Genomic DNA, 14,751 nt, shown 5'->3' with positions numbered 1-14,751 from the left:
TCAGGGGTATGTGCTCGCTCTGTGTTTCGTTAAATGTTTCTTTAAATATTCTCCACTGCTCTTCAGTCGTTTGACCCAATAACAGATCTACCCAGTTTACCATGGACAGTCTGTGTCTCATCCCAGTACAGTCAGCCTTACCCAAGTCTAAAATTCTCGTGGCTGATTCGTGCTTTTCACTTTCAAACACTACCTTGAATTCGATCATGTTGTGATCACTACTTGATAAATGTACACGCCCAGTTAGGCTACTAATTAAATTTGGCTCATTACTCATAACTAAATCTAATATTACCTGTTCCCGTGTTACATTTAGGACATATTGCTGCAGGAAACTATCTTTTTATTTTGTTTCCAAAATATACTTTATTCATAAAAATCTATTAAAAAAAATACATTACCAAACTGTTTCAAACAGCAGCAAGTCAAAAAATACAAACAGTGCAAAGGTGATCAGTTTCCTTCAATACAATCATGAGTTGCCTCACAACCCTTCCATTTCACATTTGTCGAGCCAGATACATTTTTGCATTTTACAGGAGAAAAAATTTTCCCGATACAGTTCGAGGGGTTTCCCATGGATGCAGCCCCTCAGTTCAGCTGGGTCGGGGGAACCTTACACTGTGGTCTTTCCCCATTGAGCCTTTGCTGTGGCTGCCCCAAGCTTTAGTGCGTCCCTCAACACGTAGTCCTAAACCTTGGAATGTGCCAGTCTGCAACACTCGGTCGTGGGCAACACTTTGAGCTGGAAGACCAGCAAGTTTGGGCAGACCAAAGGGCGTCTTGCACCGAGTTGATAGTCCTCTAGTTTGTCTCGGTGTGTGTCCCTGGGAACAGCCCGGAGAACACAGACTCCTGTGTTACAGAGCTGCTTGGGATGTACCTAGACAAAAACCACTGCATCTCTTTCCACACCTGCTTTGCAAAGACACATTCCAGGAGGAGGTGGGCAACCCTCTCTTTCCCACCACAGCCACCGCGGAGGCAATGTCTTTGACGGTCTGCTCGGGGAACCATCCGACAGGATCCCCCGTCTCCTTTTCCCGTAGGGCCTTGAGGACGTTCCGTGCAGACCACTGCTTGATGGATAGGTGGTCAAAGGTGTTTTCCCGCAGAAACTGCTCCACGAAGGATCGGTGGTACGGCACGGTCCAACTCCATGGAGCGTTCCGCGACAATGTGATTAGGCCCATCCTTCGCAACAGATCCTTCGGGGACAGATCGAACCTTAGCACGTAGTGACACTTGGAGTTTGCGTACTGGAGATCTACACACAGCTTGATGCAGCCGCACACAAAAGTTGTCATCAGGATGAGGGCCACGTTTGGTACATTTTTCCCGCCCTTATCCAGAGGTTTGAACATCGTGTCCCTCCGGACCCGGTCCATTTTGGATCCCCAGATGAAGCGGAAAATGGCTCGGGTGACCGCCACAGCGCAGGTGTGGGTTTTGGGCCAGACCTGCGCCATGTACAGCAACAACGCCTGATGACCAGGTTCTTACCCACAATGGAGAGAGATCGCTGCCCCAACATGCTCAACTTTTGTTGTACCTTGGCTACTCGCTCCTCCCAGGTTTTGGTGCACGTCCCGGCCCTTCCGAACCATATCCCCAGCACCTTCATGTAGTCTGACCTGACGGTGAAGGGGACAATGGATCGGTCAGCCCTGTTTTCAAAGAACATGGCCTCGCTCTTGCCGTGGTAAACTTTGGCTCCCAAGGCCAGTTCGAACTGGTCGCAGATGCTCATCAGTCTGCGCACAGACAGCATATCTGAGCAGAAGACGGCGACGTCGTCCATGTACAGGGAGGTTTTAACCTGAGTGCCTCCACTGCCTGGGATTGTCACCCCTCTTTTGCTCGCATCCTTCCTAATAGACTCAGCAAAGGGTTCAATACAGCAAACAACAAGACCGGGGAGAAAGGACAGCCCTGTCTGACTCCAGATTGGATCGGGAAACTTTCAGATTCCCACCCATTGATTGAGACTGTGCTACTGATGTTTGCGCCCAGCAGTTTGATCCAATTGCAGATTCCCTCCCCAAACCCCATTTTGGAAAGCACGTCCATCATGTAGGTGTGCGATATCCTGTCAAAAGCCTTCTCCTGGTCCAGGCTGATGAGGCAGGTGTCCACCCTTCTGTCCCATACATAGGCGAACGTATCCCTGAGTAGCGCGAGACTATCAGAGATCTTCCTGCCGGGTACAGTGCAGGTCTGATCGGGGTGAATCAGCAACTCCAGAGCAGACTTGACTCGACTGGCTATGACTTTGGACAGAATCTTGTAGTCAACATTCAGTAGTGAAATGGGCCGTCAATTTCTGATTTCAGCCCTCTCCCCTTCAAAACTGTCCTCATTCATATTTCAATAAATTTATTTCCCATCTTCTTTGTTCTGTATTTACAATTGGATCCCATGTCCTTCTAGAACTGTTCAGTAAATCTCAGTGAGACCAAGAGTGACTCTCTATTGCCTCCTCCTTTACTTTAGTATAAACAATCCCAGCTGATTATAACTGAAGTACTCAGGGGAAGAACATCCTTTGATATTTTCTTGTCTAATATTCTCGACACAAGTTGAGAGGTGACAAAGAACAAACTTTTCATTTGTTTTCAGATACCTCAGAAAAAGATTTGGTGGCACTTTTTCTGTTGGATAAGTCGTTTGATTTTGATGCTAATAAATACATTTAGTGGGACATGACAGGGAAAATAATATCAACATGATTTTAAGTCAATTTCATTCTTGATGGGGTGATTTGTACGTTATTTGGAAAATCTTCCTTTCAATGTGTTACAATTTGTGTATTTCAACAAAAATGCAGAATTTTCAAAGCATTTCCTGCAGCTTAGTTACCTTTGTAGCTCCTGTGCCCTTTTCTTTACTATCTTACAAAGAACAAAGAACAAAGAAATATACAGCACGGGAACAGGCCCTTCGGCCCTCCAAGCCTGTGCCAATCCAGGTCCTCTATCTAAACTTGTCGCCTATTTTCTAAGGGTCTGTATCTCTTTACTTCCTGCCCATTCATGTATCTGTCTAGATACATCTTAAAAGAGGCTATCGTGCCCGCGTCGACCACCTCCGCTGGCAACGCGTTCCAGGCACCCACCACCCTCTGCGTAAAGAACTTTCCACGCATATCCCCCCTAAACTTTTCCCCTCTCACTTTGAACTAGTGACCCCCAGTAATTGAATCCCCCACTCTGGGAAAAAGCTTCTTGCTATCCACCCTGTCTGTACCTCTCATGATTTTGTACACCTCAATCCGGTCCCCCCTCAACCTCCGTCTTTCTAATGAAAATAATCCTAATCTACTCAACCTCTCTTCATAGCTAGCGCCCTCCATACCAGGCAACATCCTCTGCACCCTCTCCAAAGCATCTACATCCTTTTGGTAATGTGGCGACCAGAACTGCACGCAGTATTCCAAATGTGGCCGAACCAAAGTCTTATACAACTGGAACATGACCTGCCAACCCTTGTACTCAATACCCCGTCCGATGAAGGAAAGCATGCCGTATGCCTTCTTGACCACTCTATTGACCTGCGTTGCCACCTTCAGGGAACAATGGACCTGAACACCCAAATCTCTCTGCACATCAATTTTCCCCAGGACTTTTCCATTTACTGTATAGTTCACTCTTGAATTGGATCTTCCAAAGTGCATCACCTCGCATTTGCCCGGATTGAACTCCATCTGCCATTTCTCTGTCCAACTCTCCAATCTATCTATATTCTGCTGTATTCTCTGACAGTCCCCTTCACTATCTACTACTCTACCAATCTTAGTGTCGTCTGCAAACCTGCTAATCAGACCACCTATGCTTTCCTCCAAATAATGTATGCATATCACAAACAACAGTGGTCCCAGCACGGATCCCTGTGGAACACCACTGGTCACACGTCTCCATTTTGAGAAACTCCCTTCCACTGCTACTCTCTGTCTCCTGTTGCCCAGCCAGTTCTTTATCCATCTAGCCAGTACACCCTGGATCCCATGCAACTTCACTTTCTCCATCGACCTACCATGGGGACCCTTATCAAACGCCTTACTGAAGTCCATGTATATGACATCTACAGCCCTTCCCTCATCAATCAACTTTGTCACTTCCTCAAAGAATTCTATTAAGTTGGTAAGACATGACCTTCCCTGCACAAAACCATGTTGCCTGTTACTGATAAGCACATTTTCTTCCAAATGGGAATAGATCCTATCCCTCAGTATCTTCTCCAGCAGCTTCCCTACCACTGACGTCAGGCTCACCGGTCTATAATGACCTGGATTATCCCTGCTACCCTTCTTAAACAAGGGGACAACATTAGTAATTCTCCAGTCCTCCGGGACCTCACCCGTGTTTAAGGATGCTGCAACAATATCTGTTAAGGCCCCAGCTCTTTCCTCTCTCGTTTCCCTCAGTAACCTGGGATAGATCCCATCCGGACCTGGGGACTTGTCCACCTTAATGCCTTTTAGAATACCCAACACTTCCTCCCTCCTTATGCCGACTTGACCTAGAGTAATCAAACATCTGTCCCGAATCTCAACATCCGTCATGTCCCTCTCCTCGGTGAATACCGATGCAAAGTACTCATTTAGAATCTCACCCATTTTCTCTGACTCCACGCATAACTTTCCTCCTTTGTCCTTGAGTGGGCCAATCCTTTCTCTAGTTACCTCTTGCTCCTTATATATGAATAAAAGGCTTTGGGATTTTCCTTAACCCTGTTTGCTAAAGATATTTGATGACCCCTTGAGCCCTCTTAATTCCTCGTTTTCATTCTTAACATATACATACCATTATAGAGCATTTTAAATACAATTGCCTGTAACTATCACATGTCTGGGTTGCATTTTCTGCATTTCCCTGTAGCATACATTTTCCATCCGAAATATAATGGATAATCTCACCAGGAGCAGGAATCCAAGAAGGAATTCCTGCTCCAGACCACAGGAGCAGAGAAGTGAATTGAACAGGGGACTCAAAGTCTTCTTGGGAGTTTCTGCTTCTTTATGTCTTTGTTACCTCAGGCAGTGTTTTAATCTGCTCGGCTGAAGGTAGAGCTGTCAGTTACTGTCTAATTGATCAAACATCTGTTACTTTCATGTATTTATTTCCTTTCAATTATGCATTCCATAAGGTATTTCCTATTATTCTTAAAAACAAAAACCTGTATTCCATTCCACAGGTAATGTTTATAGCATTAGGTAAAGCTTAGATCATGAAATATGGGGAATGAGTTCCCTATTTCACTCCAAATTCCATAAAACATTTCTTTTAGTCTGATGTCTAATTTCCCTGTTTATTTTCTTTCCTCACAGTTAACTTACTGACCATTGTGATCCTATCCCGGGGAAAGTGCGGTCTCTCCAGATGTGTGTCCCGTTACCTGCTGTTTATGGCAGTGACAGATCTACTTGTCATTATCATCGATCTGATACTGAGGCAGATTCCGATTGTTTATCGGGAACAGTTTTTATTCGTGCAATCAATCTCTGTGTGCAATATTCACACAGTCCTGCTTTTCACAGTCACAGACTGTTCTGTCTGGTTCTCTGTCACTTTCACTTTTGATCGATTTGTGGCCATTTGTTCCCGAAAGCTGAAAACGAAATATTGCACCGAGAAAACAGCGGCTGTAGTTCTGGGAACAGTAACTGCGCTGAGCTGTTTAAAGGACATAACCTGGTATTTTATGCTGATAGGATTGTATCAGCTTGACAATATGCCCTGCTTTTGTGCTGTAAAACTCATTGTTAGTCTATCACAGGCATGGGGAGCCATCGAACTCTTACATTATATTCTCACCCCAGGAGTCCCATTTGTTCTGATTCTGCTGCTCAATACTTTAACTGTCAGACACATTTTAGTGGCTAACATAATTCGCAGGAGACTCCGGGGTCACAGCAGTGGGGAGAATCCCAAAGACCCAGAGATGGAGAGCAGAAGGAAATCCATCATTTTATTGTTTGTAATCTCGGGGAATTTCATATTGTTATGGGCCCTATTCATGTTTAATATAATATGTTTCCGAATGCGGATTTTAGGGTATAGGGATGTGTATCCACCCAGGGTTGTACAAGAAATCGGATTCATGCTCCAGCTCTTGAGTTGCTGCACAAACACTTGTATTTATGCTGTGACACAAACTAAGTTCAGAGAACAATTTAAGAATATGGTAACATAACCCTTTACCCGAATTGTACAATTCATTAAATGATGAGAAGAATTGAATAATTCCCAGAATCAGAATTCAATCCCAGCTCATAATCTGACCAACCCCTCAGCAATCAGACACAGTGGGATCAGTCTGTTCCCCGACACCCCCCTTCACCACCCCCCCCCCCCCACCCAGGTCTGTGTTAAATACATAATATGCTGATCTCCGGACTCCCAGGTCCATGGTAGAATATAGCATGCAATTCTGGTCGCCACACCACCAGAATGACATGGAGGTTTTGGAGAGGGTACAGAAGAGGTTTACCAGGATGTTGCCTGGTCTGGAAGGTATTAGCTATGAGGAGAGGTTGGATAAACTCGGATTGTTTTCACTGGAACGACGGAGGTGGAGCGGCGACATGATAGAGGTTTACAAAGTTATGAGCGGCATGGACAGAGTGGATAGTCAGAAGCTTTTTCCCAGGGTGGAAGAGTCAGCTACTAGGGGACATAGGTTTAATAGCGAGGGGCAATGTTTAGAGGGGATGTACAAGGCATGTTTTTGGTTTGATTCTCTGACTTGTTCCCAAGTCCCTTTTCCTTTACCAGAAATGTCCACACGTTCGGGCCTCCCCTGTCATTTACCTTACACTGAATACACACTCCATATCCCTCTTCCCACATGGAAACTCTTCCCGGGAGAGTGCCGCAGCCTGTTATGGATGCAGTCGCTATACTATCTCTTTTATTATTTCTTATCTAAACCGGGAGATCTCCCCCATATGTTTTGTATGAATCATTGTGGCTCTTTAATCTTTCATGTCCACCAATAATCTGAGTTTTCATCCATAAATTGCAAGTGGGGCACATTCAGCTCCTTTGTCCAGAGTCCAGTTAATAATGGTGGTCCTGAATGCTATTGTTGTGTTTATTGTATTCACCATCTTTCAAGTATCAATACAAGCATGCAGGTCCACATTTTCACCTGTAGGGAGAGCAAATGTAAGATCTTACTCCTTAACATCATCAAATTACCGTGAAACCACCTCAGTTTTGTTTGTTTTTTTGACTGTGTAACACGTTCAATAGATATACTGCTGGGTTTAATTTGTTAGCTATAGAGTGGGGGACCGACCCATTTCACATCAAAAGAGTGCTTTTTAATGGAGGAATTTAGTCAGTTTACTTGGGGTCTCCAACCCCATATTCAAATGATTTGATTTTCTTCTCAAATCATCGTTGAACTTGATTTTGTGACCTTCCCAGGTTTTCTGCCACTCACCATGGTCTGTTATTGTCTGCAACCACTTCTGACTACACGGCTGTAGTTTTCAGAGTGTTCTATTCCCCAGATTTACTTGTCCCGGTATCCACATTTATCTCCCAGTCATAGCCTTATATGGACTTATCCCCTTTACCTTGTGGAACGTATTTCCATCAAACATGGAGGCATCATGTCAGTCGATTGAGTGGGGTGCCCTCTACACAATTTGCTTAACATGGTTTTTGAAGTACAATTACTCTTTTCCACAATCCCTGATGATTGTGGGTAGTGTGCAATGTACAATTTATACCTTATTTGGAGCATGTTCTACACTGCAGTAAAAATTTCCCCTGTGAAGTGTGGACCCTGGTCACTATCCACTTGTATCGGTATTCCCCACCTACAGAACACCTCACTCCAAAGGATTTGTGTGACCATACGTGCTTCATTGTTCCTGGTTGGGAAGACCTCTATCCATTTTGTAAATTTGTTCACCACCACAAGAACATACTCATAGTTTCCCTGTCACATTGTACAGGGACCAATCTTGAAGTGTGTCCATGAGCCATTGGGAGGAGGTTGTGACCAGGGTAGGGCGTGATTAGAGCAGGACAGAGGATTAACCTGCAAACACGTTAGCATCTATTGACATATTGTTCTGCATGTTGTTCCATTTCTGACCACCAACAGGCTCCGGTTAGCTTTCATAGTGTAGTATCAGCTGGTTAATGTCCAGTCATTGGGTGAGAATGAAAGAAGGCGAACATTTCCTCTTTAAGTTGAGGAGGATTAGAAACTACCAAAGAATCATCTTTATTTTTAATCATTAACAGGGAGGGGCTTCCTTTATGTTGGTGCTGAAACACTGTGGAGTTTACCCACCAGGTGGGCTGTGGTAGTGAACACCCCTGTTTGTGTCATTCTATGACCTGAGCGTAAGGAGTGAACAAAGTTTGGAGTTCTGTCACATCAATGGTTTTTTTATTTCAGTGGCGACTTTTACAACAGGTGTTTGGGATCTGGATTCTCTGCAGATTATTTAGCAAACCAATTGGCTGCATTGTCACCCTGACTGTTGGGTGATGGATCTTTCCACTGGGCTGTTACCTTTCCTATATGACAGAGGGTGACCCGTTCCTGGAGCAATTCCCATAGTTTACGGAGGAGACCAGAATTTAAAAAAGGTTTACCATAAAGAACAATAATCATGTTTAAGATACAGGATCAAGAGCATAATTGCATTGCCAATGTAACTACTATCTGACCAAATAGTAGTTGTTTCTGATGCTGTATAATGGACAGTGAGGATGATAGCTATCAGATCTGTTTGTTGAGATGAATGGGCAAGAATGTGGAATCCCATTGTCCAATCAGGAGTCTCCATATTAACTATAGCACACCCGGTTTTGGGGATGGCCAATCAACATACCAGGGCGAGCCGTCCACGTACATGTTTCAGGCTTCCGGGATCGTGCAGGCTTTTACTGGGTTTAATCCCATCTCCAACACACGTAACAGACACTGGTGTGGACTTCCCTCATAAACAAGCAGAAGGGGGTGATGTCCAAGTCTCACTGCAGTAACTCAAGTGTCCATTTGCTGATCCATTGCAAAGGCACTTTAGTACCACATGGTTTTAATAGAAGATAAAGGGATGTATGCAGAGAATGTAAAATCACTTTCTGTAGTCCAGCAATTTTTTTTATTCCTTCATAAGATGTGAGTCCTAATTGTAGCTTTCCTGTCACTACTCTGTCAATTGTCAAATAACAAAGAACAAAGATAATTACAGCACAGGAACAGGCCCTTCGGCCCTCCAAGCCTGCGCCGATCCAGATCCTCTCTCTAAACTTGTCGCCTATTTTCTAAGGTTCTGTATCTCTTTTCTTCCTGCCCATTCATGTATCTGTCTAGATACATCTTAAAAGACTCCATCGTGCCTGCGTCTACCACCTCCGCTGGCAAAGCGTTCCAGGTGACCACCACCCTCTGCGTAAAGAACTTTCCACGCATATGCCCCATAAATATTTCCCCTTTCACTTTGAACTCGAGTCCTCTAGTAATTGAAACCCCCACTCTGGGAAAAAGCCTCTTGCTGTCCACCCTGTCTATTCCTCTCATGATTTTGTACACCTCAATCAGGTCCCCCCTCAACCTCCGTCTTTCTAATGAAAATAATCCTAATCTACTCAACCTCTCTTCATAGCTAGCGCCCTCCATACCAGGCAACATCCTGGTGAACCTCCTCTGCACCCTCTCCAAAGCATCCACATCCTTTTGATAATGTGGCGACCAGAACTGTACGCAGTATTCCAAATGTGGCCGAACCAAAGTCCTATACAACTGTAACATGACCTGCCAACTCTTGTACTCAATGCCCCGTCCGATGAAGGAAAGCATGCCGTATGCCTTCTTGACCACTCTATTTACCTGCGTTGCCACCTTCAGGGAACAGTGGACCTGAACACCCAAATCTCTCTGGACATCAAACGGTATACTTGTTTTGGAGGGAGATGACCGCAGGGGACTCCTGCGCTGCGTTCCGGCTCTTTCTCTGCCTTTTGGTCACCCATTCCCTTTCTCCCTCAGCAATCCTAATCTGCGGTGTGACCAATTCACTAAAAGTGCTATCCACGACCTCCTCAGCATCGCGCATGCTCGAAAGTGAGTCCATCCGCAGCTCGAGAGCCGTCATGCGGTCTAACAAGAGCTGCAGTTGGACACACTTCCTGCACGTGAAGGAGTCAGGGACATCAGCCATGTCCCTGAGCTCCCACATTGAGCAAGAGGAGCATGACACGGGTCTGAGATCTCCTGCCATTTTTAATCTTAAGCTTAACTTAGTTAAATGAAAAAGGAACGAAACGTTTTTACCAATCACAATAAAACCAGAGAAATCGAAAAAGCCTTACCTTATAAACACCCCACCGAGTCCTTTTTTTTGTTGGTTAGAGGAGGAGGGCGGGTGGGAGACACGACAAGTGTGGTGTCTCGGGTTCAGAAACCGCCCAAATATATAGTGTTTTACTTACCCAGCAGCCCCCTGGCCTCCGTCGAAAAACAAAATGAAATTAAATTTACTTTCAAACTGACCTTCCCAGCTGCTCACTCGCTCACTCTCTGCTCCCGAAAAAAGCTGCTGCAATGAAAGGAAAGTTATTTTAAACCGCCCAAATATATAGTGTTTTACTTACCCAGCCGCCCCCTGGCCTCCGTCGAAAAACAAAATGAAATTAAATTTACTTTCAAACGGACCTTCCCAGCTGCTCACTCGCTCACTCTCTGCTCCCGAAAAAGCTGCTGCAATGAAAGGAAAGTTATTTTAAACCGCCCAAATATATAGTGTTTTACTTACCCAGCAGCCCCCTGGCCTCCGCCGAAAAACAAAATGAAATTAAATTTACTTTCAAACTGACCTTCCCAGCTGCTCACTCTCTGCTCCCGAAAAAGCTGCTGCAATGAAAGGAAAGTTATTTTAAACCGCCCAAATATATAGTGTTTTACTTACCCAGCAGCCCCCTGGCCTCCGTCGAAAAACAAAATGAAATTAAATTTACTTTCAAACGGACCTTCCCAGCTGCTCACTCGCTCACTCTCTGCTCCCGAAAAAGCTGCTGCAATGAAAGGAAAGTTATTTTAAACCGCCCAAATATATAGTGTTTTACTTACCCAGCAGCCCCCTGGCCTCCGCCGAAAAACAAAAGGAAATTAAATTTACTTTCAAACTGACCTTCCCAGCTGCTCACTCGCTCACTCTCTGCTCCCGAAAAAGCTGCTGCAATGAAAGGAAAGTTATTTTAAACCGCCCAAATATATAGTGTTTTACTTACCCAGCAGCCCCCTGGCCTCCGCCGAAAAACAAAAGGAAATTAAATTTACTTTCAAACTGACCTTCCCAGCTGCTCACTCGCTCACTCTCTGCTCCCGAAAAAGCTGCTGCAATGAAAGGAAAGTTATTTTAAACCGCCCAAATATATAGTGTTTTACTTACCCAGCAGCCCCCTGGCCGCCGCCGAAAAACAAAAGGAAATTAAATTTACTTTCAAACTGACCTTCCCAGCTGCTCACTCGCTCACTCTCTGCTCCCGAAAAAGCTGCTGCAATGAAAGGAAAGTTATTTTAAACCGCCCAAATATATAGTGTTTTACTTACCCAGCAGCCCCCTGGCCTCCGCCGAAAAACAAAAGGAAATTAAATTTACTTTCAAACTGACCTTCCCAGCTGCTCACTCGCTCACTCTCTGCTCCCGAAAAAGCTGCTGCAATGAAAGGAAAGTTATTTTAAACCGCCCAAATATATAGTGTTTTACTTACCCAGCAGCCCCCTGGCCTCCGCCGAAAAACAAAAGGAAATTAAATTTACTTTCAAACTGACCTTCCCAGCTGCTCACTCGCTCACTCTCTGCTCCCGAAAAAGCTGCTGCAATGAAAGGAAAGTTATTTTAAACCGCCCAAATATATAGTGTTTTACTTACCCAGCAGCCCCCTGGCCTCCGCCGAAAAACAAAATGAAATTAAATTTACTTTCAAACTGACCTTCCCAGCTGCTCACTCTCTGCTCCCGAAAAAGCTGCTGCAATGAAAGGAAAGTTATTTTAAACCGCCCAAATATATAGTGTTTTACTTACCCAGCAGCCCCCTGGCCTCCGCCGAAAAACAAAAGGAAATTAAATTTACTTTCAAACTGACCTTCCCAGCTGCTCACTCGCTCACTCTCTGCTTCCCGAAAAAGCTGCTGCAAATGTCCTCTAACTCCTCGTTCTCTAACCTTATTCCTTTATATATTATGGAGCACCTTGTCAAAGACCTTTTTGAAAATCCATAGAAAATACATCTACTGTATCACCATTGTCGACTCTCTCTGGTATCTCCTCAAAAATCAATAAGGTTGGTCAAGCAATGATTTTTCTTTAGAAATCTATGCTGATTATTCATTGTTATATTTCTCATTTTCAGGTGAACTTCTATTATCTCCATTTGTAGGAATTCCATGAATGTTCCTGCCATTGATGTTAAGATAACTGGTCTAATGTTTCCTGGGAATGTTCTTTCACCCTTCTTACATATTGATGTAGTAAGAAAACTATGGAAACTAAATAAATGTGTCTATTGTCTGAATGATACCTCCAGGGTGTGGTATTTTTCAGTAAGATCAGTGTTGTTGAAAATAGGATATGGCCAACTAAAGGAAGATCCCACAATGTTTAAATCTGTTTTTCTCTGCACAAATGCTGCCTGACTTGTTGAGTATTTGAAGCATTTTCTGTTTTATTTGTTTCATCAAGGGAAACTTTCAGGCATTTTCATGACACATGCTGCCGATTCCTTATGGGATGGTACTGGAGAATTTGTGTAACGTGTCTTCAAATGATTAGGTTAGGTGTTAAAATTAGGAGTCAAAGATTGAGGGGCATTTAAATATATTTGTTTCAATTTTAAGATAAGTAGGTTTGGAATAACATTAAATCAACAATCCTATTTAGTGACTGTTGTTCCCATTCTGATTAATTATACCAGGTCATACAGAAAGATGAGACAGAGTGATTCTGAATGATATGTGAATAATCATTCCATGTGGGATAACACACACACTACAAAAAGTCTGACTGAGAAAAATTTACAGATTGACCTTATTAGCTTCAAACAAATGCGGGAGAGAAAGGAAATCTCTAAAATTAAATAGAGGGATGCAAGTCATCAACTGTCTGATTGTTTTACAGAAAACTGCATGTTTGAAAACAATTACACTGAGTCCTGGAGGAGGTGTGTCTTCCAAGGTAATGCTTTGACCAGATTATGCAGGTCTTTGATTAACATTTTTTATATTTTGCTTGTATATATAAATTTTATTGTTTATATAAAGTGATAGAATGAATCTGCTGATTGTATATTTATTGGCCAGTTGAAATGTTTGTGCACTCGCACTTGACCAGATGCTGACTTTGATGTGTTGGAGTTACATTCTACAATAAAACACCCAAAAGTAGAGCATGTTTTAATAGCAAAAACATTCAGAAAATTCAATCTGGCTAAATGCACTAAGGTTCCCATTCTTCGGTGACCCAAAGAATATGAAGCTAGTCATTTTTAGGGATGCTTTATATGCTAATCTTCCTGACAGTTTTGTTATATTTATTAATGGGTGAGAATGGCAAATGTCCTTTGTCTTGGGAAACTAAAGAAATGAAAAAGTTTGCTAAAAGTACTCTGGCTTCTGAAGCACTGGTTCTTGTGGAAGCAGTTGATCCAGGATTCTATCTGCCATATCCTTTAAGTGAGATTCTGTACAATGACCGTACTGAAGATAGTATACCTATTGAATATTCAGTAGATAATAGTTCATTGTGGGATAATGTACACTGTACAACAAAGTGTGAGTGAGAAAAGGTTACGGATTGCTCTTGCTGACTTGAAACAAGTGCTGCTGAGAAAGGAAATCTCTAATAATAAATGTGTGGATGCAATCCCTCAACTTTCAGATTGTTTTACAAAAGGAAATGCATGTACGACAAAACTCTCATTTTTATTTAAACAGGCAGAAGGGAATCTGCTCATTCTCTGTTAATTGTAATAAATTCTATGCAGCTGGTGGGCAATAACTGTGGATTCACTTGTGCCCCTATCAATAGACACCAGCAGAAACTATGGTTATTGGGAGAGGAGCTACAAGTTTGTAATGTGTATCTCTGTTGGTAATTGCTTATGAAAATGTGTGAGGATTGGCTCCAGTTCCATCCTTCACCAGCAGGCTTGCTCGATGATAACATTTCTAAGTTAAGATACTTGCCTTCGAGGGGTGCAACAGAGTTTCATTCGATTGATTCCTGGGATGAGACAATTGTCCTATATGGAGATTTTGAATTGAATTTGTCGCTGTTTTCTGGAGTTGAGAGGAATGAGAGGTGATTCAATTGAAACATATAAGATTCTGATGAGACTTTGTTGGGTAGAGTTTGATAGCCTCTTTCCCCTGGCTGGATTATGTAGAACTATGGAACATAATCTCAGGATAAGGGAATGGCCATTGTGGACTGAGATGAGGAGAAATTCTTTCTCTCAGAGGTTTAGGAAGTTTTGGAATTCTCTAACCCAGAGGCCTATGGATGCTCTGTTGTTGATTATATTCAAGGCTGAGATCCGGAGACTGTTTTTGGACTCTAAGAGAATCAGAGGATATGGGGATCAGCTGGAAAATGAAGCTGAGGTTGAAGAACAGCCATGATCTTATTAAATGATGGAGCAGTCCGAGGACAGTATGACCTACTCCTATCCCGATTTTTGAAGTTATTATGTATTGTTACAGTCCAATAAGATAGAACAATCT

At 43.3% G+C, this 14,751-nt stretch overlaps 1 protein-coding gene across 1 annotated transcript; it reads left to right on the top strand.

Moving 5' to 3' along the window:
* The first annotated feature begins 1,413 nt into the window (after positions 1 to 1,413).
* Positions 1,414 to 12,421, top strand: LOC137366897 (probable G-protein coupled receptor 139). Its single transcript, XM_068028457.1, has 5 exons — positions 1,414 to 1,440; positions 5,194 to 5,212; positions 5,327 to 6,183; positions 7,025 to 7,166; positions 12,384 to 12,421. The coding sequence occupies exons 1-5, from the start codon at positions 1,414 to 1,416 to the stop codon at positions 12,419 to 12,421; spliced, it is 1,083 nt and encodes a 360-aa protein (XP_067884558.1).
* Positions 12,422 to 14,751: the final 2,330 nt, after the last annotated feature.

This window comes from Heterodontus francisci, unplaced genomic scaffold (assembly GCF_036365525.1).
Source record: "Heterodontus francisci isolate sHetFra1 unplaced genomic scaffold, sHetFra1.hap1 HAP1_SCAFFOLD_78_2, whole genome shotgun sequence".
Lineage (NCBI taxonomy): Eukaryota > Metazoa > Chordata > Chondrichthyes > Heterodontiformes > Heterodontidae > Heterodontus > Heterodontus francisci.
Note: the sequence above shows the minus strand (reverse complement) of the source record. Positions and strands in the feature narration are given on the sequence as shown.